General features: G+C 35.6%; 2 protein-coding genes across 4 annotated transcripts; both read right to left on the bottom strand.

Annotated features, from left to right (window-relative positions):
* Positions 1 to 1678: 1678 nt before the first annotated feature.
* Positions 1679 to 15560, bottom strand: LOC140973443 (myosin-6-like). The gene is made up of 39 exons (XM_073436231.1): positions 15056 to 15560; positions 14381 to 14509; positions 13971 to 14114; positions 13727 to 13872; positions 13492 to 13648; positions 13306 to 13364; positions 13034 to 13193; positions 11890 to 12039; positions 11667 to 11803; positions 11398 to 11544; positions 11156 to 11257; positions 10491 to 10548; positions 10307 to 10408; positions 9720 to 9757; positions 9488 to 9614; positions 9200 to 9370; positions 8976 to 9107; positions 8766 to 8875; positions 8626 to 8686; positions 7069 to 7246; positions 6765 to 6970; positions 6521 to 6640; positions 6270 to 6368; positions 5923 to 6135; positions 5670 to 5809; positions 5419 to 5530; positions 5282 to 5326; positions 5068 to 5145; positions 4806 to 4976; positions 4306 to 4449; positions 4031 to 4225; positions 3706 to 3834; positions 3559 to 3629; positions 3359 to 3458; positions 3212 to 3268; positions 2794 to 2850; positions 2603 to 2683; positions 2425 to 2507; positions 1679 to 2142 (listed from the first exon to the last, which is right to left on the bottom strand). The coding sequence occupies exons 1-39, from the start codon at positions 15056 to 15058 to the stop codon at positions 2028 to 2030; spliced, it is 4527 nt and encodes a 1508-aa protein (XP_073292332.1). The 5' UTR covers positions 15059 to 15560; the 3' UTR covers positions 1679 to 2027.
* A 1403-nt stretch (positions 15561 to 16963) lies between these two features.
* Positions 16964 to 22892, bottom strand: LOC140973444 (receptor-like serine/threonine-protein kinase ALE2). 3 transcript variants are annotated; one of them, XM_073436232.1, is made up of 9 exons: positions 22371 to 22892; positions 21740 to 21823; positions 21520 to 21624; positions 21347 to 21445; positions 20040 to 20411; positions 19700 to 19963; positions 18634 to 19023; positions 18221 to 18461; positions 16964 to 17962 (listed from the first exon to the last, which is right to left on the bottom strand). In XM_073436232.1, exons 1-9 carry the CDS (start codon positions 22417 to 22419, stop codon positions 17239 to 17241), a joined length of 2328 nt encoding a protein of 775 aa, XP_073292333.1. In that variant the 5' UTR covers positions 22420 to 22892; the 3' UTR covers positions 16964 to 17238. The 3 variants fall into 3 exon arrangements, with proteins under 3 accessions (XP_073292333.1, XP_073292334.1, XP_073292336.1); XM_073436233.1 differs by having other exon boundaries at positions 20040 to 20408; XM_073436235.1 differs by having other exon boundaries at positions 21520 to 21615.
* Between the last annotated feature and the right edge of the window lie 1251 nt (positions 22893 to 24143).

Genomic DNA, 24143 nt, shown 5'->3' with positions numbered 1-24143 from the left:
ATCATATTTTCAATTTTGTGATATGAATATCTTACTCGATTCATAAAAAAATATTATTTTTTATGCCAAAATTATAATTTTCACTTCTCATATGAATCAAATCAGGAGTCTTAGTCATTATATATGTCCTAATTTACTAGGAATTTTTTAAAAAAATGTAAACAAAATAGCAGAATAATTAATCACATAAAAAATGCAACATAATACCTAAAAATTTCCCGGGATCAAAGTAAAATAATTTAAAAAAATTGTGAATTATCACATATATTACAACTTATCGAATTAAATGAAATTTGAATAATGATTAAAATAATAATAAAAAATTTAGTTTGTTTTATACTTGTCACGATTCTTATCTTTATGAGTTCGTCCTTGTCCCATGGATAAGATGGTCTTGCTCACAATTTGGCTTGGACCATAAATTAATTAGTCAAATTGCTAAGATATATGGAGACTACTACATATATGTATTTATTATTATTATTATTATTATTATTATTATTATTATTATTATTTTAAAAATAAAATTATAATTTGGTAATTGGTGTAACAGCTAACGTACCATCACCTCACGAATAAAACAAAAACGAAACATAATGTTCACTCATCATGCTCATTTTTCATGACCAAACAAATTAAATAACAAATTGCAAAGTAGAGTTATTTCTTGAAAATTGACAAATTTAAGCACACTAGCTATCATTTTATTATCATAAAATCATAATAAATGATGAATTTTTAGTACTATTTATCGGATTTATCAACCATGTGTAGTCGGAAACAACCTTTCCACTTGGAAAAATTTTAGGGGTGAGAACTGAGAAGTCATGCGGACGATAAGATCGCCAACATTTGTACAATCTTTGCTATCGTTATTCATAAATTTATATCCGTAAGATGGATTGACTTAATAAATATTTTTTATGAGAAGTAATATTTTCAGTATAAAAAAATAATATATTTTCTTGATTTAGATTGGGTCGAAGATTCATCTTACAAGATTGATTTATGAAACGGTCTTACGAGAGTTTTTATGTATAATAAAAGGTGGGTGGATAAAACTACATTTTGCCTCTAATGTTTTATTTGGATTAAAGAATTTGACTTGGATAAATTAATATTTAAATGATAGATTTTGAATGACATTAATGTTGAGTGTAATTGACATACATCATAATTACGGTTGAAAGTGCTTAATTTTATATAAAGTGAATCTTGAATTTACTCAATTTTTTTCAATCAAAACGAGTCAAAGAATTTAAAATCGTGATTTTGAATAATATTATCTCAAATCTACCAAATGCCCTCAAAACCAAGAAACTTATCGCTCCTAAACAATGAAAATTTTTTTAAAAAAGAGTAAGTCTCTTGTGAAACGGTCTCACGAATTTTTATCTGTGAGACGGGTCAACCCTACCGATATTCACAATAAAAAGTAATATTCTTAGCATAAAAAGTAATATTTTTCATGGATGACCCAAATAAGATATTCAACCCATGAAATTGATCCGTAAGACCGTCTCACAAGAGTTTTTGTGTTTTAAAAATACACAAAAGACAATTAAAAAAATAATAATAAATACTGTACAAAAATTTGTTGCATGCACTCCATGTCGTGTACAAGTAGTGATTTATGGATGAAAATGACTTTAATTTATAATTAATATTAGTTNGGGTACTGGTATTCTAAACCAGCTCAAAAAAAAATAAAATAAAATAAAATTGTATTCTAACACCTAAGTCCCTATAAAGAATGCTTACCCCTTTTCAGTACAGACAAAAACATTAGGCAGTTGCCCTAAGAAATTGTAACAAATTCCAAACCCCCAAATGCTGATAATCTCTGGAAATACAGCATATAATGAATAATTTCACCAAGCTAGATAATAAAATTAATAATAACAATTGAAAAGGATAAAAATGGGTGGATTTACAGTATACGCTGGACGGATCCGTGTCGGGCATGAACATGCAGCATTTTTGTACCCAAACAAAAACAGAGGTACTATGGTGGTTCTTCCTTGGCCTCAGTCATGTAAAAAATGGAAGGCCGGATTGAGGAGAAGGTCCTCGGCAGGCTTCACGCCTATGAAATCCTTCACTTCGAGTGTATTCGAAAAATCATCGATAGAGAAGGGGATGCTGTATGTAGACATATAAGTAAGTCAACTTTTGTGGATATGAGATCTTTTCTGATACAAGATATAAAAAAATCACAGCTTTCGGTAGATTGCAAATCATTTTCAAAAAAATTCATTTTGGAAATGATTCACTCAGGCTGGGTCTGCCTCTGCTCATCAACTACGTCAAGCAGAGGTCTAAAGCTGTGATAATTTGCATGCACGGTTGCTTCATACGAACAGTTGATTTCTTGAAATTTAGCCGCGAAGTAACTATTTGATCTAAATATAAATATATCAGCACCTTGAATTATCATCCAACAGAAACGCGTTACTCGAAGCATTATAGGAGTCCTCTGTCATTAGCATCCTCATGCTGGATATCACCTGTCATCATGATTGTAAGATAGATATTCCTTAAAACACATGATCTTATATAGGTTGGCCATTAACTCATAATTTGGTTGTGAAGTGTAACTTACTTCAGGGGACACACTTCGAGTGTTGTAGTTATCGTCCCAGTATATAGTGCATATTCTGTACAGCTGCTGGACACTAAGAATCTGAGGATACAAAACATTCCAGTTTGAGAAACGAATTTGAGTCCATTTTGTACATGGGTTCTTTTTTCTTCCTATTTATTCATGTTCATATCTGGAGGTAACTGACTTACAGGACACAAATCATTGGTGATCTCATCATATGATATTCTGTACTTCTGATGTATGACCTGCGGGGAGAATCAACAAATAAGCTAATATAAATTAGCAGGCATAGTATAAGACATGTGTAGATGCATAAAGGATATGAATTATGAAGGAAAAAAAAAAAAGACAGACCAAATCATTGTACAATTGACTTCAAATGAGGTTATGAGAGATGAAATAAGGAATATGAATTTTAATTGGAAGTGAAGACTGGCAGGATCGCATTTAAAAATTTCAATGAACGGTGAGACTCTTAAAAATTCATACACAAAATTTCATGATGCACATATCACACCACAGTGACTGTACTGCATAATTCCGAAATCACAGAAAAGTACATGGAATACATTAGCGAAAAAGTGGCAAGTCGAAAGATGAACTCACCAGGAACCCAACAGCTTGTCTTATGTGTTTGAGTTCATCCCAAGCGGAACCAGCATACTGGAATCCGGGGAAAAAAAATTAATTGACAAGCCACAGAAACATCAGATAAACATAAACAGTTTGTCTAAATTGCATCATGTGGAATACCTCCTCTTTTGCTTGGCAGCACCACAATTCTAGCTCAGCCAATCCAGCTTTGACATACTCCCCATTGCTAAATGTACAACACTCGCGGCGTAGAAGAAGACTGAGGAATAAAATTAGGGGGGGAGGGGAAATTAGTAATCTGATTTTCTGACGACCATGTGGAACAATTCAAAGCACAGAAAAATAAAAATCTTAATCACCTGTTAAATAGTTGTACATTAATGTATGAAAATGTTTGAGTATATATCTTCTGAACAAGAACAGGGGGAACCTGGAAATCCAACAAGTATTAGCACTTTTGAAGATACAAATGAGTATATGTTGTGCAGAATGAAGAAGTTGCATACAAAATTTTCTTTCAAGGTGTTGAGAAGGGAGTTCAGGCAATCAATAATGCCCTGCCAGTGATTTGTAGGAGAATCTTTCCCAAAAGACCGGCCAGATCTTAGTGCATTTCCTTTAGACGTTCGTGGTGCCTATAATTAATAAAAGTAAATCATGAAACAGATCAAGTGTGTCTTCACATGCGTTATAGAACATTAATTCACCGGCCTTGCAAAAAGTTGCACAAAAAATCAGAAGCATATACAAAAATGTTTACCCGAAATCAAAATCCCGTGAATGGAACTTACTTACAACTTACAAGCAGGATCATACAGAGATTCAAATTACCTGAATACATAAACCAAGCAGTGATCCCAACTCCTTTTTCACGTTGTCTCGAATAATTCCATAGATTTTTTCAACATAGGCTGTAAGCTGCTGTTTAAAAAGTAAAGCTGGGTACTTGGCCTCAACTTGGCGCACTGCTTCAATTGCTGCCGCAGCTGCCGCTAGGTTGACAGAAGAAGGAGATGAGCGAAAGCCCTGTTCAAATTTTAGTTACATCACCTGTTTCACTCAGGTAAACGCTACTTAGGAGAAGAACCATGAAAGACTCTGAATACCATTGTCATCCTCCCAAATAGGGATGTTGGAGCTTGTTTACGAACTGGTGTAGCACCAGCAGGTCTGAGACTTTTCTGAAGTAAGAACAATAAAGTCGAGGTATTTGACAGCCAATAAGCCATATGATCATTGCTTTCTTGATTCTGCGATGAGGCAATCTCAGTTATTTTTCAAATCTTTTTAATGAAGCAGGCAAATTTTGACCTGAGTATGGTTAACGTGCAAGAGACATAACATCGCAGTCCCGTCTCATCAAGGAAAATGGAAACAAAAAGATTCAAAATAAGAATGATAAAGAGTCAGATGTTCGGACACAACGCAGCAAACACATTCAAAAATTTGTCATCAATAATTAAGTCAAAAGGACGAGGCTTTTCTCCAAATCAAGCAGGATAAACATCAAGTGCCTAAGCAAAGACACCCTTATTGCACATCTGAAAGCTCAACTTAAGTAACATTTCTGTGACACGTGATAATGTAACAGTAAGCCGTCTAATACCTCAATAGCCGAGCCAATCATCTGAATGAGACGATCGAATACACTTGTTCGTTCAGCTTCAAAGGATTTCCAGTGCAAAAGACATTTGTATATTGTGAAAGCAGCAACAGGCTTTCCTTGACTAAAGCCCACATCTTTCATTACACATTCCATGAGAGTATCAACATCCTCCTGCAGCAAAGTCTACATTTAGTTTCATCCAGTCAACCAAACCTTTAATAATGGCAAAATGAAACAAGTATCAATTTCTAGAAGTACAGACATGTTGACGATCTGTTGGGGGTCTCCTCGGTTTGTTATCAGGAGTCTCGTAAACTTTTGATGGAGTATGCAACAAATCCTGTAGACATTAATCTTCACGTCAACAGAGAAACTATGACAACCTAAGATAGATAAAAGAAGAAGAAGAAGAAGAAGAGAAGTCCATTAGCATGATAAATGAAACTCATTTTATTGTTTCAGAAAAAAAATAGTACATTGCTTCTAATTGATTCATCGACATCGTGACCATTTTCCAGCATCTGCACTTAAGTTGCAAAAAATTAACCAGAGATAAATAAAGAAAACATGTGATAAAATAAAAAACACTGGACTTTATTGACAAGAACCGCACCTTGGCCGCATAAGTTGGTGGAAGCGTTGATGGCCCTTTAGAAGTGGTAAGCAAAGTCTGCTGCCGAAGAATTTTATTCTCGGATTTCATGTCAGTAATTTTTTCTTCAAGACTGTATACAAGGAAGAAACAATTTACAATAAAAATTTACGTAAACAAGAATATAAAACATCACCCGTGTAAAAAATTCTTGATTCAACTTAAATTTTTTTCACAAATAAAAATTTCAACTATACTGTAATAAAACCAACCCAAGCATCGTGGTCTTCAACTTAACAATTAGAGACTCAGCCTCCATGGCTTGCTTCAACCTCTGCTCACTAAGCTTATTCGTCTCTTCAAACTTCTTCTCTGTTTCATCTATTTTCATCTCTAAAGAGCTGACTAGAGCCTGTCATATAGCACAAGAAGATGCAATGATATTAAAACAAGTTAACAAAACATTAAATCTGTTCAATGATATTTACTTAGTGACACAAGTCCCAGAGATCCAAGCCATCTTACCTTTAGATTAATGTTTTCATTATTGAGCTTCTTCGTCAGTTCATGGTCAATAACTGGAATCTCCTGTATTACAGGAATTTTCTCAGCGGCAATTTTTGCAGTTTCCCTTTCCTTCAATAGCATATCTTTGGTTTCTTTGAACTGAACCTGAAGCTCTTGCAAAGCTGTTTGTAGTTTCGTGTTTTCATGTGCTTTTGCTTCTTCGAGATCAGCCTATATAAAAACAACACATGTTCATGGATCAGGGGAACAAGAAGGTAAAAAAGATTATGAATGGTTAAAACAAGTTGGTATTTTTTCAAGATAATTTAAAATAACAAAAAGAAGGGATAGAAAGGTAAACTCACTCTCATTCGTTTCTCCAGCTGTAATCTCCAGGTCAATTCTTCAACTTGCTTCTCTAATTTATTCTTGGCAGCTTGCAGAGCACCAGTTTCTCTCGCAGCCTATAGGAATAAATATCCCCAGTTAACATGAAAATTCGTGTTTGTGTAAAGAGATGAAATATTATCACACAAGTTACATGATAAAATTAGTAAATGGGAGAGGATATATGTGTGTGTGTGTGTGTCTATATATATAGAGAGAGAAATATGACCATCTTCAGTTTACGCAATTCTTTCCGTGCAACTCGTGCCCTCCATGCACATTGTGTGGTGAGTACAGCTTTCTTTAGATTCTTATATTCTGATTGAGCCAAGAATTTACGGCAGTGACTCTGCAGTCATTTCAGGCACCAAAATTTCAGTTTCAAAAAGAAAATAGTCGAGTTTTCTCATTGAGTCAAAAATAATAAAGAAAAGGTAAGTCTTATCTGAAAAGTATGCCAAGAGCTAATGTACCTGGATCACGATTGCTGCTCTTGTCTGCCGTCTAAAGCGAAGCTCATTACGTGCAGCCATCCCACACATTCCTGACTGAATTGAAACAGCAGATGAACACAGTTCCTTGTATGCTTTCCTGGCAAGATGCATCCGCAAATCTTTCTGAATCCTAATAGAAGAAGCTTCTCTCCGCATGTTCTCATAAACATTGCGAGTAAGTTCACCTGCAAACAGAAAAACAAAATTTCTCAACTGACATCCTGATAAGCATAATCTCCAGCAACTCTACACAGAGAACCACCAATTCAGTCAAATCAAGTACCTCTGCATACAGATTGCATAAGTATAGCTGACCGACGCAACAATGTGAAACTTTTTCGACCCATATATGAACGAATTTTCCTCTGGATAATGCTCGCTGATCTTCCTAACACATCAGTCCTGCGAGCATCAAGCTCAGCCAATTGACCAGCCCTCAAAAACACTTTCGTTTTACCAATCTGCAAAAGCAAAATGCATCAGATGGTGTTGGTAGCCCGTTCATATTTCCCAATTGTATTGACTGATGGAGAAATTCAGAAGTACACCAGGACGTGAGGTATCTCGGGTACAATTTAAAGAATGAGACGAAAAGAAGAAATGAAAAAGTTTCAGACGACTATTACACCTTCTAGAGACTCCAGGGCATCAGAATGTGAAAAAATCCCTTTGTTCATCGGCGTGTATATCTAGTATAATACACAGCTTAACTTCAATGGGATTATGGTCTCATTATTTTTTCTTTTCTAAAAACTCATTATCACATCTCCAACCTCTAACAATCACTTTTAATTCAATTTTTTCACATATTTTCAATTCTTATACTCCCTCCTCCGTTTCAAATATATAGGTTGTATTTCCTTTTTTACTTATCCAAAACATATAATCAAGTGTTTATATTTGTTTATATTTAGTAATATTTCTTCTATTTTTGCTAATATACACCTTTTTAATTCGCATTCTTGTAATTATCTCGACCCAAGATTAAAACCATTAAATATGTTAGCTACTTCCAACAAGTTTTTATATATATCAAAAAACACTCATTAAATAAAGATAAAATAAGAAATTTATTTGTATAATTGATTTTTCCAATGATATTATTAATCTGTGTGGTAAAACAATAAATCTATATATTTAAGACAGAGAGAGTATTGTTAATATATTTTAAACTGGGGAAAGAGTTTGTTACAATTAGATCTCAATCTCAAAACATCATCCCAAGTTTAGGAACTTGTCGCCAGATGGGCAGCATAAGCCATCAGTGATGGAATGAATATTATATTTTACCATTAAATAATTCAAAATCAATCACTAGACTACAATTACACAATTAATTGTTATAGTAATCCTTGTCTTCTTCCAAAAGCAAAACCAAAATTACACTTCACTCCCCAATACACTTTCAAACTAAATTTTTTGTCAAAACGAACCTCTGAAATGCTGGAGACAAAAACAAACATCCCTGAACTTTTACAGTGCAACTTACAAGCATATATCAAAAAAATTAAATAGCACTCAAAGAACTTATCTTGGGCATCACTAGCAAAAGAAAACAATGAAGTCCTAACTAAAATATGACAACAATGTTACTATCTTGCATCCCTACGTCACAGTTAAATTTCTGGACTAAAATTGGAAAATAAACAGAGAGCTAAGCCAGAAACTAGTCACGTACCAACCAGTGGATATCAAAATTGTATTATAAACTCCATAAGGATGGCACAATAACAGGTTTCATCATGTACTAATTAAATGATAAAAGTAATTTGAGGTAATTAATATGATAAATACAGCATAAAAAACTATACTACTGTACTCCATCGAACAAAGCTCCTACCTGATAACCGTCAAGTCCCACTCTTTCCAGAAGTCTCTTGCAGACAGCAACCTCATCCGTACTATCATAAATCTATGGTAAGTGGAAAGAGAGACGGCACAATCATATGTGGAATAGTATTGGGGCAACAATGATCATACCTTCCATCTAAAACTTCAGGAGCAAGAATACCAAATCGATCGACAAACTCATAGAAGGGTCTTTTGGTAGGATAACCAGCACAACTTATCCTAATTGCTTCCATGACTCCCTGGATAGATGACAATAACTCGAATGAATAACAAAAAATTGCAATCCACCAAACTTCTAAACAAATATAGAATTAACCAACATAAAGAAGATATCATTACCCCACATCGCAACTGTTGCAAGACATTATGATTTTCAAAGATAGCTGGTTTGAGGAGATTATTAGGTTTCACACAGCGAATATAATGAGGTTCCGTGGCACTAAGAGTTTCGAGCAGTGCTTGTAATTGTTGCTGCAAAAGTAACACATGAAGGTTTGTATATGTATGTGACAAAGAATAAAGGTAATGGCATATGCAAATGACACACTTAAGCAGTTTCCTACCTTAAACCTTGAGCCAATTGAAGAAAATTTTGATTGTTTAGAGGACTCCTCATTAGATACTGGAAATAGACCCGAAGCAAAAGAACATTTGGAAGCGCTCAAGAGAGCCTGATGTTCAGCAATCACATAATCCTTGTTTTTGTCCAGAAACAACTCAGTTTGATAAGTTACCTGACACATACAACTCATTATGTAATCCAGCTACAAAATGATTGTTGCTATGTGGTTTGGTGCAAAAATGATCTTCTAAATTAAAAATTAATATAAAAACGCACAATGAAGACTTACATCACCAGCATAGTGGGAAATGGTAAAGTCAGAACGGGCTAATTTGGGTTTGCTGAAGCGCTTATGGTTCTTAAAAGTCTGATACAGCTTCTGGGAAAATGTTTCATGAGTAGACCGTGGAAACATACTACAAGACAAATTCATACCAATGAGATCGCCAAAAACCATAAAATGCCATAGCCATTATCATAAAACAAGCCAAACAATTGTTAACAGATTCCCCCCAGCTTACCAAGCTTCGTCAAGAAGTGCTATGATTCCACCTGGCTTCTGAGGAATTTCATAAACAAATGCATGTTAGATAAGTGACACATGAACGATAACCACATTCATAAAAATTCTATAAACTCCAACTTTTAATCAAGAAAACGCAAGTTCAGTAGCTAGAGCAAAAGAATGAAGGCTTCCCATCCTTGCATGCACAACTTGGAAGATGTTGCCACAAAGATAGCCAAGAAAAAAAAATGCATCTTAATTGAAAATCACTTCAAATTATGACAAACATCAAAGAAAACGAGTGAATCTAATGAAAAGTTCCACCATATTCTTTATTTTCATTAGATAAAACCTCATTACTGAATGAGGGGTCTTAATTTTTAGGCATAACATCATTGCTGACCGAGAAGTGTTAATTTTTTAGATATAACCCGATTACTGAATGAAGGATGTTATATAATGCTGCTACACATTAAAACCATTACCAGTTTCAACTATGTAGCATCAAAATTTTTTTACATGGAAAACAAGAACAACAAATATTAATGATTACTTATAGTCACAAAATGACGGAAAATAACTACTGAAAACATGTGGCATAACCTTTTCAATTAGATCTAAAATATCTTGATTGTCAATGAACTCTATGTAGCTCCAATTGATCTCTTCTTTTGTATACTCTTCTTGCTCCATTTTAAACACATGCTGCCAAACAAAAACTTCAGTATCGTACAACTGCAATAACAGAATACAAAAGAACGCAAAAAGAACAAAAATAGGAAGGCACCTGATTAAAGTGCTGCTGAAGCTTCTCATTGGTCAAGTTGATACAAAATTGTTCAAAACTGTCAAGATATATGCATTGAATTGGTTTGTATTCACCTCAATGGTCATGAAACAAATCGGGTAACGCAATAGCATGGATTGCTCAAAAATAAAAAAATAAGTAACTTTAATTAAATTATGCTTTATAACTACTTTGTCTCCTTTAAACCCATAAGTATAGATAATATAATTCTTCTTATTCCAACGATGATTATAGACAAAACTTTGAAGTAAATTCAACAGAATACACAAGCAGTCCACCAGACCTTAAGAAATTTTTTCACGTAAACAACTCATAAATTGTTGGCCTAAACAAACTAGTCAGTAGACTGTGAAGAATAATGAAACAAGCCCATATCTAATCACCAATTTGAACAGAGGATTATGGTCCTAATACTATGCATCTCAAAACTAGAGAAAATGATTTTGATAATCACTTTTTGCTTATATTTATAAAAGTATATTCAGAGACACGCACTGATAGGCTATGTATGTTTGGACAAAGAAGCCTAAGGTTAGCAAAGGCAGGAGAAACTTGCTCTGCTTGGTTTGTAAAAAACTCGGCATAACTGACCGTAACAGAACAGATCACGTCAACAATCAAGACACAGCATACCCGTTAAGCACCTGTTAGTCTTGAAACTCTCGAATCCATAGATATCCAGCACTCCGATTAAACACTTTGAGTTAGGATCTTGACCAATTGAACTATTGATTTTATCCACAAGCCTGGAATATGACAATGAATAAAACATGTGATTTTCAACACATGCTAGATATTAATGAAGCAACTAGAAAATGCAAAATAAGCTATCATAAAATAAATTCCAGTGAAGCGCCTCTGTTTAAACCATAAAGAAAAAGTTAACCAGTCAAACAATCTGGAGTAAACAATTTTGGCCAAAGCATCTCTACTGCCTGTAGCAGACTCTGGGTCCAACTCTTTGGTAATGGTTTCGTCACGAGTCACAATTACACGTCTGCAGAGGGAATCCTCCAAAGCCTTTGCATCACACCTACAAAATGCTTAAACTTTAAAAAGCAGAATATCAATGAATCCCAGTAAAGAATAGAGAGAGACAATGACATGGTAAAACGGTTCTCATCGGTTAGTAATAGCTCAAATATAATCAATTACATAAACAGCTCCGCTGCCGTTTTTAAGTGAAACCGAGATTTTTCATCTTTAGGCATGGATGAATCAATTTCCTTTCCCTTTGCGAATTCAATGTTCCCAAGGTGAAGGATTGCAGCAATAACTCGAAATATTCCCTCCTGAGTAACCAAATATTAAAAATGAGCAAGCAAATGTATGTGAAGTCTTTAGATGATTTTGGATGCTGAAATACTGCAGTTGATACCTGTTCCTTGGAACTGATTCCAACAGTATCCATAGCCTTCCTGGTCAATAAATATTCTTTGGAATCATCAACCCCCTCTAGTTCATAACAATTCGACTGGTTCAAATAATGAAATGTTCTTGGATTCCCCAATTTGTATTTTTTAATCTCCTGAGAAAAAGAAATAAATAAATTCATGTACAAGAAAATCGAATCGGCTAATTCACATAATGATTTTTTGTTTATAAGCTTATGTTTGTATTACCAATCTAAGTTAATCATATGATGATTAATCTGGAAAGTATTTTTAAAGCTCGTGCTAACAGGAGGTGACAATTAGATTTTTTATACTTTAATATGACCTCTCATAAAGCCATGATCAGGAAATATACATCAGAAATGATTATGCAAGATGTATACATGCAATTGGTTGCGTATTGGACAACAATAGGCCCAAGACCGCCTGATTGAAATACAAGGGGGATTGCAATTGTAGGATTTGAACTTGTGTTTTTTTCCCCGCACAAAATTTCTTTAATTATTTTGCCGAACCACATGATCATTGAGCACACCAAACAAAAATTTTGATCGCCCTACTCTTGACAAAAATACAGGTAATATATCAATAAACACATTTTAAGATGAATAATCATCATAATAAAAAAATTGAAATATTAAACTTCAAAATATGAAAATGATGTTTGATATTATTTCACATACACATAGAATGCAAGACTTATAGTTCACACAATGAGGTAACTGAATTTGAGCAAAAACTAGGAGCTCAAACAACTTTATCAGCTTCACTTGCCAAAAGAAAAGAAAAGAAAAGAAAAGAAAAGGAATGGAATGCAATCCGGAGATGGCATATCCCAATGAGGTAAATAAAATTGTATGTTCTGCGTCATGATAACATGCAAAATCAAAACCAAACCAAAAGGTTAACCTCTTGCACAAAAAACCTTATATTTAAATTCTCAACCTCACAAGAGGGTGAATATTTCGTTGCCCCTTTTGTTTTCTGCTTTCTAGGACATGGTAAATTGGGGACAAGACATCGTAGATTACTTCCAAAATATCATCCGGGTAAAATTTCAGTAGTCATCACATTATCAGGTAATTCAATTTCAACAATAACAAAAAAATAGGCACGAAATATCGTTACCTCGGGGGGTGCAGCACAAAGCATGTAAAAACAATGGTAGTTTCTCTCAGGATCAGACACTTGACAAACACGAGATCTTTCCAGCAAGTATGTTCTGATGGCAGCTCCAGATATCCTACCACTTTGATCAAACTGAATTTCTACAAACTTACCAAAACGACTGCACATAACATAGGATGGAAATTAGTTGAAAGGATACGTAACATAAATTTCAGAAAAAAAAAGAAGGATGAAAACCATATGAAGTCAAATTTGCCTAGAATCTTCAATACCTTGAATTATTATTTCGAACTGTTTTAGCATTACCAAATGCCTCGAGAACCGGATTTGACTGCAAGAAAAAAACATAACATGTACAATGCAATCAATAGGTTGTGATGCAAAATACTTAATGCCCACACCCAAATCACAACCACCAACTCATATTAGTATTATCAACTCAATGAAACAGTAATTACCTCAAGAACCTGCTGTTCAACTGTCCTTCCCTCACCTGCTGATCGTCCCCCCATGTAAGCAAGATACCGCATGAGCAATTTTGTGCTTTCTGTTTTACCTGCTCCACTCTCACCGCTGACCAAGATTGCCTGACTTACTCCTTCATTCATCATGAGCCTGTGTCACAGAATGCTGGTATGCTTACTAGACACATAAATACAACAACTGATGCCATCAGCAAAAAGTAATGCATGCCTGTATGCGGAATCTGCAATAGCAAATGGGTGCGGACTTAGCTCACCAAAGGCTGCTCCTTTATACTGTGCCATCATATGACTATCATATAGATGTGGCAATCTTTGAAAAGGATTCACAGCAATTAATATATTTCCGGTGTAGGTCTGAAAACAAAAGGTGGAAAGCTTCAATAACATTAGGCAAGATATAAAGGTAGAAAAAAAGTTACTAATGTGATTAACCACCACTATTAGGAACCCACATATATTTCATTGATGTCATATCTAGATCTTAAATTATCTAGAACTCCAGGTTCATGCAAGTATGCCAATTTTGTCATATCATCCACTCCGCAAGGCGGGGCTTCAGAATCTTTGGGGTAGACATTACTTGACTTGACCACAACCTGTAGAAAACATGTAATAGACTGCATTACTTTAGAAAATCCTTAAATCACCCATTCAAGGAGTGGAACAAAAAACAGCTAATAAAATAGACATCATAAGTAAATAAAAAACTTCATCTTCAACATTGAATAAAACGAGCTGGAAGGTTCCAAGTCACTAAAATAGATACATTGAATGACAAGCAAGGTAAAATAATTTTCATAAAATATATGTTTGGGGAAGGTACATGGTAAACAGTGTTTTATGACATGACAAAGGCACTCACCGTCTTCCCGGATGTACAAAGCACCTTGACGTCTTCGCCATTGACTGCCACTACCTCTCCATCTATCCAGGCTACATCGGGATCCTCCACCCAAATAAGTGATCCAGCACCTAAACTGGCTGAAGCAACCTATAAAAATCAACAATACTTAGCTACCAATGACCAAGTGAAGACTATCGACAGATGGAAAAAGAATTAAGGCAATTCTTGATTTTTATGTAAGCCATATTCCTATCGTGGAATCCACACCACAAAGGATTACAAGATAAAACACTACATGAGCATTTCGTATCAAATGGAATGAAAGCATGTTCCCAAATGAGTTGCGAGTTCAACAAAAAATCAAAAGAGTAAACGGCACTAGACAAAAATGTGGCATCAAATGGAATGTATACACCCGCAGCCGTCCACCAGATTCGGCGATTAAGATCTAAAATGTCGAATAGCAACTATCAAAGGAGGACATATATAATTTTCAAAAACTATATTGAAAACGAAGAACTCTGAACAACGAAATGGTCGAATTTTGGTCCACATACAAATTAACAGCTGGATAAATAGACAGAATTTCAATAATTCATCAATTAATCAAGACAAATTAGATTAGCAATGTCACGCACATGCACTTCAAGAAAAAGAAAATATCATACGACCAAAATCAATAGAATTCAGTACCATTTCACAATAACTTCAAGCAGATCGAGAAACTCTAGCGCAGACTCGGTCAGCTTCCAGTCCTCAAGAAAACGAAAAATCTAAAACACTTGAAAGCAGATCAAAGAACCACTGCTTCCACAACTTAAACAAAAGAAAAATCCAACACAAAGAATCACTGAATCAATCCAATCCCAAAAAAATCACCTAATCTGACACACAACTCCCTGAATCCCTTCAAGTATTCTTCACAAAACAGAGATCTGCAGGGGTAAAAAAAGATCGGTCTCCGTATTTTCACCAGCACAAATTTCCCTCGAACAAAAAGAGAAATCGGAAGAAAATAATAACAAGAGAGAAAGGGTTAATTAATATCAATTAAAACTTAAATAAACCCCTCGTTTTATCGCTAAGTTGAGCTAACGTGATTTCTTCTACACTTTTTCCCTTTTTTTTCTTTTTCTATTCTTAACATATTCTATCCCACGTTGTTCGAAGATTTGGTCTCTCTGTCCGAGCGAAGTAATCGCCAGTTGATGAAGAGCTAAAACGTTTCTTTAATGAATTTAATTCCATAAATGCCCTTCCTAGATCCGCGTTATTGCAAACCCAAGACCCCCCGACAGATACGTTACGCGTACAAATGTGGGCCCCGCTTTTTTTTAAATGCCCAAGCGGTTATATAAAATAATAATATTTTTTGGAAAAACCCAAATAAATATAATAGGCGGGGCCGAAAGATTTTTTTTTCCATAATAAATAAATAACCTTTTCATTACCTTAATTTATTTTACATTCACTGTTAGATTTTTTTCTTACATAAATATAATTAGTAAATCATATTTTTGTTGCCCATATATTATATAAATAGAATTCTATGCATATTATTATTTTTCTTCAGTTATATTCATGTAATTTTAAATTAATATTTATTGAATGAGTTTTTATCAATTTATACTTTAATTAATTAAAAATATAATATAGAACTTTATATACTATTCAATATTGTTTAGCTACCTTATCGATATACAATTGTTAATATTTTTAACCTAAAATATTGTTATTAGGTCTCTATTACAATAATATATTTATTTAACTTTGATGATAGCAAAATAGTTTGCAAAACCTCATTTTAAGTATTTTTCAGACATTTCATTAATATAGTAGTTTTAAAACACTTAAAATTAACTCATGTAAACACCACTTAATATATTTCTAATATATTTTATTATTATGTGTTGTATTGCAACAGACACCAAGTAAACAACTTACATGAGTTCATTGTGAGCAAAAACTTATGTAAGACGATCTCACGAGTCGTATTTTGTGAGACAGATCTCTTATTTAAGTCATCTGTGAATACTAAGAGTATTATTTTTTATGGTGAATATCGATAGGATTGATCCATCTCACAGATAAAGATTCGTGAGACCATCTCACAAGAGATCTATTCTTAATTATGTTGTGAGAGTGCTCTTGTCCTATTTATCTATTAATATTTATTTTACATGTAGGGTACATACGAAAAAGAATAACTATTGAACTTAACGGAGGGTAATCTAAATGGCTTGCATTTCAGACACAGCATGCAAATAAATATCTCCAACTATTTTATTCACAGAACTCAACCCACGCCACTTTTTCAAAAATATTGATAAAACAAAATATTTTGTTAAATTAATCACCGCCACAACCGGCGGAAAAAAAGTGCACGATATTGTAATGCTGAATGCTGGGTGAGCCTCCTTACCAACCGGCGGATAAAAAGTGCACGATAGTGTTATGCTGAATGCTGGGTGAGCCTCCTTACGTATAAATATATACCTGTGGGCCTATTCCAAGAAATTTATAAATCACAAAACAGCCCAGATGATGGGCATTTCTTGCGCAACATTTTCCCATCTTTGACCATCAAATACAATTCAAATCAAGAGAAGGAAGCTCGACTATTGAAATTAAATTAATTATGCATATGCAAATACCGAAACTCCAAATTACACCCTCCGAGTCACTACGTTAATGAATCCCAAGATCGACAAAATGAGTAGCCATTGGCCACCGTCTATATCTCCGCTCGCTCGCTCGCTCTCCTCTCCTCTCCCTGAGGAAATTGCCACAATTTCAGATACCTAAAACTACATCGAAAAAACAGTTATCTTTAAACACCCTCAGTGGCGTCCCAGTTCTGTACATCTTACAACACACTAAAACGAAGCTTCATATCCGATGCTAGTACCACCGTTCCAACCACGTTTCGGGAGCAACCCGTGTTCACTCATACTCCCTTGTAACCTGTAGAATGCTCGTTTACTCCTTATAGTCCTAAGAGGACCTGATCGGTTCCCGTGCTTTATTGGCAACGCAACCCCACCATCTAAACCTGATATGGAAAACGGTCTGTTTTCCATATCTTCCAGAGGGCCGGAACTGTATTCCATTGTGATGAAAGACGAAGCTTGGCCATATGTCAGACGAGGGGTTATGCCACCAGCATTCCACCAGCTGCTATCCGAGGGGGCAAAGTCACCTCTGAAGTCTGAATCACGAGCAGAGGATTCTTTCTGGCTACAAGCATCTCCGCACGTCTCATCCATGTCATTATAGATAAGTTTGAGTGCCTGGACTACTTCTCCCATAAATGGCCGATTAGTTACCTCTGGGTGAACACACATGGAAGCAATGGCTGCTACCTTTGCCATGTCGTCAAAATCGTAGCTCCCAGCCAACGAAGGATCCACCAGTTGCTCTAAGCCTTCTCGATTGGTTAGCATAGGTCGTGCCCATGTCACAAGATTTTCTTGTCCAGGAGGTTGAGACATGTCAACAGGTTTCCTACCAGAGAGTAACTCTAAAAGCACAACCCCATAACTGTAAACATCACTTTTGACCAGCAAATGTCCCGTCATTGCATATTCAGGAGCAACGTACCTGCAAATAAAATTTCAAGACCAAAGGAGAGGCAGCAAATAAATAGATCTGGACAGCTATTTTCTTGTAGTAAAAATCTGGTTTCTATCCTGGCATTGTATGTTTGATGTTAATCTTTTGAAACCCTTCAATCTATCTGCCATATGTTGCTTATCATTAAATATCAATAAAAATTTGGTTTGAAATTTGATGGTTCTAAACCTTGTTTTGGACAACATAAAGAGAACTCGAATTAGACACTTTGGCAAAGGAACATACCCAAAAGTTCCCATGACCCGAGTAGAAATGTGATGACTTCCCTCTGTTGCTTCCCGCGCCAAACCAAAATCTGACACCTTGGGGGTAAAGTCATCCTCTAGTAGAACATTACTAGCTTTAAAGTCTCGATGAATGACACGAGGATTTGAGTCTTCGTGAAGGTAGGCCAGCCCTCTTGCTGCACCAAGAGCAATCTTCAACCGTGCATCCCAATCTAGAGGTCCCTTGTTAGTGTCAGCAGCTGAAACAACAGGCACATGATTGAGTCTAAAAAGGTTGCCAGATGCTGCTATGCTTCTCCACCAGGCATCAATAAGACAGAAAAGAATAGCTTACTCATTTTTCCACCTCTTCTCCTAATCACAATGAATAAGAGAATATGTTGAATCAGAGGAAGAAAGAAAAAAGTATACCATGTAAGTGAGACTCGACACTGCCATTTGGAATTAACTCATAGACTAAACAGCGTGTGCGTTCTTCAATGCAGATACCAATTAATTTCACAAGGTTGCGGTGATGCAACCTGCTTAGCATTTCGATTTCAGCAATGAATTCACGGTCTCCATTTTGATTGTCCCTTGTCAGTAATTTCACGGCAACTTGAGTTCCATCTTCCATGATCCCATGATACACACGCCCAAATCCTCCTTCACCCAACACCTTTTTTGGGCTGAATTTTTCTGTGGCTTTCTCAAGCTCCGCTAGAGCAAATGTTTTGACGGAAAGCACAGCTGTGGGCATGGCAGAAGCCAGAGAAGCTGAAGTCGAACTGGCCGGGCTACTTGATAGCATGGATCCTATTCCTGCAACATAGAAAATGAATATAACTGATGGTATTAAAAACCTCTAAACAGCCTGATTTTCGTCATATTCCAACATCGCATAACCATCAACCATCAAATAAATACATTCAAGTCCTGTGGGAAATCAAAATTGGTCACAACCCCGATATTGGCCACACATTATCATAGGTGATGAAACTAAGGGGTCGCTTGGCTTTGTTTTGAGAGTTTTTGGAGGAGAGGCTTGGAGAATTTTTTTTTGAGAATACATTTTGGGGAAATAAATTGTATGTTTGGCTTTATTTGGGGAAATAGAATTGTTACTAAAGATAAAAATCATGCCAGAAATTGATTGACAACATAATTTTAAAGTGTTAAATATTATATTTTTGTTTGGTATATGGTATAATGCAATGATAGGGTATTTTTGGAAAGAGATGGAGTTCAAATTAAAAATAATAATATAGAGAAGATATAAAAAGGATGTAAAATATATATTTTTCAAAAATGAAAATGGATGGGATTGTTTCTGTTTTTGGGGAAGGATTTAATGAGATCATTTCAGAACAAAAACAAACAAGGAGTAGCTTCTCCCCCGTATAACTAGCCAAACTCAAATTATTACTCCAAAAACTGTCCCCCACATAGGTATGTTTTTCTAGACAAGTCAAACCACATACATAGCCTGGATGCTTACCAGATCGTTTGTTTATAGATGGTGCGAATCCTGGACCAACAGCATTGGATGGTCTTCTGGCCTTTTTGCACTTTAAAAGAACAACCACCACAGCACAACAAACAACCAGAAGGACAAATGCAGACAAACCAATAACAAAGATTATTGGAGGACTCATTTTCTGATTTTTACTGGCAAAATCAGCGGAAATAGGGTATTGCTGATTTCCAACACTTCCAGTGGGACCTTCACCAGATAAAATGCCAGATGAAGAAGAAGGGAGACCTGCACAAAGTATCTTTAGCATTAATTGAAGAAATCAATTTAGTGCTCAGCAGAAATAGAATAAGTTCCAAATTACCTGGATAAGCAACGTACAGTACATCGTAATCACCAAAAAGAGTCCTATTCAGAGGCACTTTCTTGTGCAAGAATCTCTGATAGGTCAGGATGGCAGTTGTATTATCAAACTTCTCTCCTAGCGGAACTAAATTAATATCAACCACCGTTCTTTCTTGATTTTGACTATCAGCGCTGGCACCAATTATGGTGACTTGACTTTGTTTAAGGTAAGTACCTGCTGCAACCTCTATCTCTAGCTCCGTGACCTCCGGAAAGATAGCATAGAGGGATACACTAAGCAGAAGTCTGACTTTCATTGGAAATACACAAGCACATGGTGAACCAAATGGAGCTGAAGCAAGTGGCTCTGCGCAAGTTTGACCACAACCTGCTAGATAAATTATCAAATGCATCTTGTCATGACAAACACCAGAGAAAAGATCATGACAGTAAAAAAGGGAAAAAAATAGTAGCAGAATTGCACATTGAGTGTGCCAATAATCTCTATAAAAAGAGAACATGGCATATAATGGCACAACACCGTGAAGCATCAACTTAACAAGTTGAGGTGAATACTGACCAGAAAAAAACTTTTTCCGCAAATTATCCATTAATGAACTTGTTCAGAGATTATGAACAAGAAGCGTGTGACCAGAAGATCAACGAGAAGAAAGTCGACATTTAGCATTCGCTAAGCCCTTGGGTATACAATCAAAAGTACAAACATGACATTCATTGAGGTTTCACCCTCTGACAAACCAACTATTTCACAAGTTGCGTTTCAGTTCTTTTATATTGATTAAACTGATATATGATTAAAGCTTCTGTGATAAATGAAATTCTAAGGATACTGAGCCTGGGTCAGCCCTTTGTAACAAATGGATTCACTAGATTTCTAGTGAGTTGATATTTTTTTTTAACATTTTCAAGCTTGTGCAATCTAGCAGAAACGTTAGAACATCCTTTTAACACTTCTACATATTAGGTAAGTTGGTCAGCATTTAGTTCGTATTAAAACGTTTACTACTTATAGGATGAAAAGTATAACATCGTACATGATGAGTGAAGCTAGAATCATCAATAGAGATCTGCGAGTAGGACAGTTGGTTGCCTACAGTGCGCAGAACTACTATTTTAACCAGTAAATCATAAAAAGAAAAATAAGTATTCATTATTTGAGTTGTGAGAGTATTCAACGACTAAACGTATCAAGCTCTTACACAACTAGAGCGTTATTTTTCCTTTCCCTCTTGAACATAGGTTCAAGAAACCTCAAAAGCCAAGTCTTCATGTAATAAGTAGATAAGAGATAGATGAAAAGATTACCTGGGGAAGTTGAAGGAGAGGGAGAAATGGCACGACTTTTAGCTCCATGATGATGGTTGTGACGTCTCGGCAAACTACTAGCAGGACTTGTGCGCGGGCCTAAAACAGAATTTTACATCAAAAATATCTCAAAAAAATTATACAAGAATCAAGATGTTAAGAATCATCATTACTGTGAGAGAGAGGAGATAAGACTGGTGCAGCTGCCGGATGCCTAAAATGGCGCCTTCGGACAGCAATAAATGGAGCAAATGAAGCACTTAATGACGCTGCAGTCGCTACAAATAAAGAATGGCTAAAACTCGTCATTACAAAGAAACTATCCAAAAAAGGGAACAAAATTAGAAGTGGCATTTTCCTTTACATTCTAACAAAAAGAGTTCATTAACTTACCATGTTCTTGAAAATTCTTCCCCACAAATGATGGTAAGGCTGGCAGTATCGAAGGAGACAAGTAAATGGGCTGCGAAGGAATCCCTAAACAACAGAAAAAGTTTCAATCCAAAATTCTTCGGAGAAAAATGAAAAAAATTAAAATAGAAGATGAGTTGGGCACATTGCAAAATTCTCATCTTGAAGTTTTGTTAACATTTTATGTTATATATAGTTACCATTTAGGGCAAACAATGTACAGTGACAGCGTGCACAGAAGAATCCAAATTAGCAGTAAAAACCTTCGAAAGCAGAAAAATGAAATGATCTACAGACAAGAAAAAAATTCACCATGAGCTACATGCGAACTATCCAACCCAGCACGAAGCAACAAACAAACTTACGTTTTAGCATAACCCACGTGATAATACTATACTCCCCTTCACGATTCTAAAAGATTCTAGTCGGAGTATATTCGCATCAATTTACCGGTAGAAATAAAATGGCTAGAGCACTTAAGAGGATACACAGAAAGGTAACTTTGCTCGAGAGCCTCTCACATACACCGCCTCGCACGTATAAACAAACACATATGCTTTACGAGACAATTAACTCCAACTGCATAAAATTAACAGAAGCACGCAGAAATTACCGAAACTAGTATGAAGCAGAGCAAGCAAGGGCAACAGAAAGAGGAGCATCTTCTCTTTCCAAAATGCAACTGACGAGCATTGTTCTCAAACAAAAACGACACCACCTAGCACACGCCTGAGCTTTCCCCCGACACAGTAAACCCCTCCCCACCGACAAACACTTGCATTCACTTCTCCCCGGAAATTCAAACCCCGCATATCTATTTGCACACACTAACCCAACTCACTGCTCGATTAAACTGAAGTATGGTCCAAAAGCCTAGCTCAAAACAGCAATGCAGGTAGTTTCAGCGAATAACTCGCAGATCCACGAGCTCCAGCGAAGATCTAAACAAACTTTCGAACATTAGAAGCGGAGGCAACTTGAGAATGCGAGGTGTATCACGCGAGAAGTGGATCTTGGAAAAAGCAAGGGTACAAAAAAGCGAAGATCTTGAGGTGAAGCTTTTGAGAAAGACTGTAGAGAGAGAAATACATGCGGAGTTTTGAGTGAAAGGGAGGGAAGAGAGAGATGGAACGGGGTGGTGGGGAGCTTTTAATGCCGGTGGAGCCACCAGCAAGTCTGTCTTACGGGTAAAATCTGAGTGTCTGTTGCACGCCCCAACGGTGCGCGTGATAGTTACGGACCAATTGCGATAAACAAAGCGACTTTATAATCGGTTAATTTAGTATATTTGACTCTTGTTTGGTTTAATATTAGAATTTTCTTAGCTTGAAGGGTGTGTATAAGAATATATTTGGCATTTTTTTTGTTAATTAATTCATATTTAGTCTTGGATTATTATATCATAAAATTAATTACGTTGAACATTTAAAAATAATTTGTAGTTAGGGATTTCAATGAGATAATTATGTGAAGTGATGATATGAAAATGAAAAAAAAGGGTAAATTCGGTTTCAATACCTATTAAGAAAGAAGTTGGGTTTGAGTACCTGGAGAGAGAAAATTTATTTTAAAATGTCAAAAATACCCTCCTTCCCTATTTTTCTTTAACTGATCCCCGCGTTTTCAAAATGGTATCAGAGCTTAAGGTTAATTTATTTCAAACACATTATCTATTATTATAAAGAAACAAAATGTTTGAGGAGGAGAATTTCGAAAATTATGGATCCGAACTTAGGTTCGAGAAAAATAATTTACAAGGATTATTCTAATATTTTGGAATATACACAAGAACATCTAACTATTGTTAGATATCTAGAGCAGAAAGGGAAGCTTCAGCACCCTCAGGTAAACTTATGATTCAATCTAATAAGTTTATGGAAATTGTACCAGATTCTTCTAAGCTCTCTTTAGATCTTAGAGAAATTCAGAAAACAGTACAAAACTATGGCAATATGCTATATTTTGTACCACGACGAGTTGAAAAAATCCTTGAAAACCAGGAAGAAATTCTTGGAATATTAAAGGGTATTCAAACAAGAATTCAGAAACTAGAACAATAACCAGGTTCTAGTAAAAGAACTTCAGGAGGATGGTGACCACCATCATTTGGTACTGAACCCTTGTTACATCAACAAGGAAAGGCCAGAGTGGTGTCAAAACCTTTGACTGAAGAAGAAAAGATGATCAATCTAATTAAGTCTGTCTCAGAAAAGAAATTAATCTGATGACAACTTTAGAAAGGATCGGTCTAGAGGATCTACAAGAGTTTGCTGAATCTTTTGCAAATCTCAAAGTTGTAGATCTAAAGATGAACACAGCAGGAGGTGAAATACCTGCTATAACTTGGTCATCTTCTCAAGAACCACCAAGGGAAAGTGTGGGATCT

Source organism: Primulina huaijiensis, chromosome 3 (assembly GCF_012295235.1).
Source record: "Primulina huaijiensis isolate GDHJ02 chromosome 3, ASM1229523v2, whole genome shotgun sequence".
In the NCBI taxonomy this organism is placed as follows: domain Eukaryota; kingdom Viridiplantae; phylum Streptophyta; class Magnoliopsida; order Lamiales; family Gesneriaceae; genus Primulina; species Primulina huaijiensis.
This window is presented reverse-complemented; position numbering and strand designations above follow the sequence as displayed.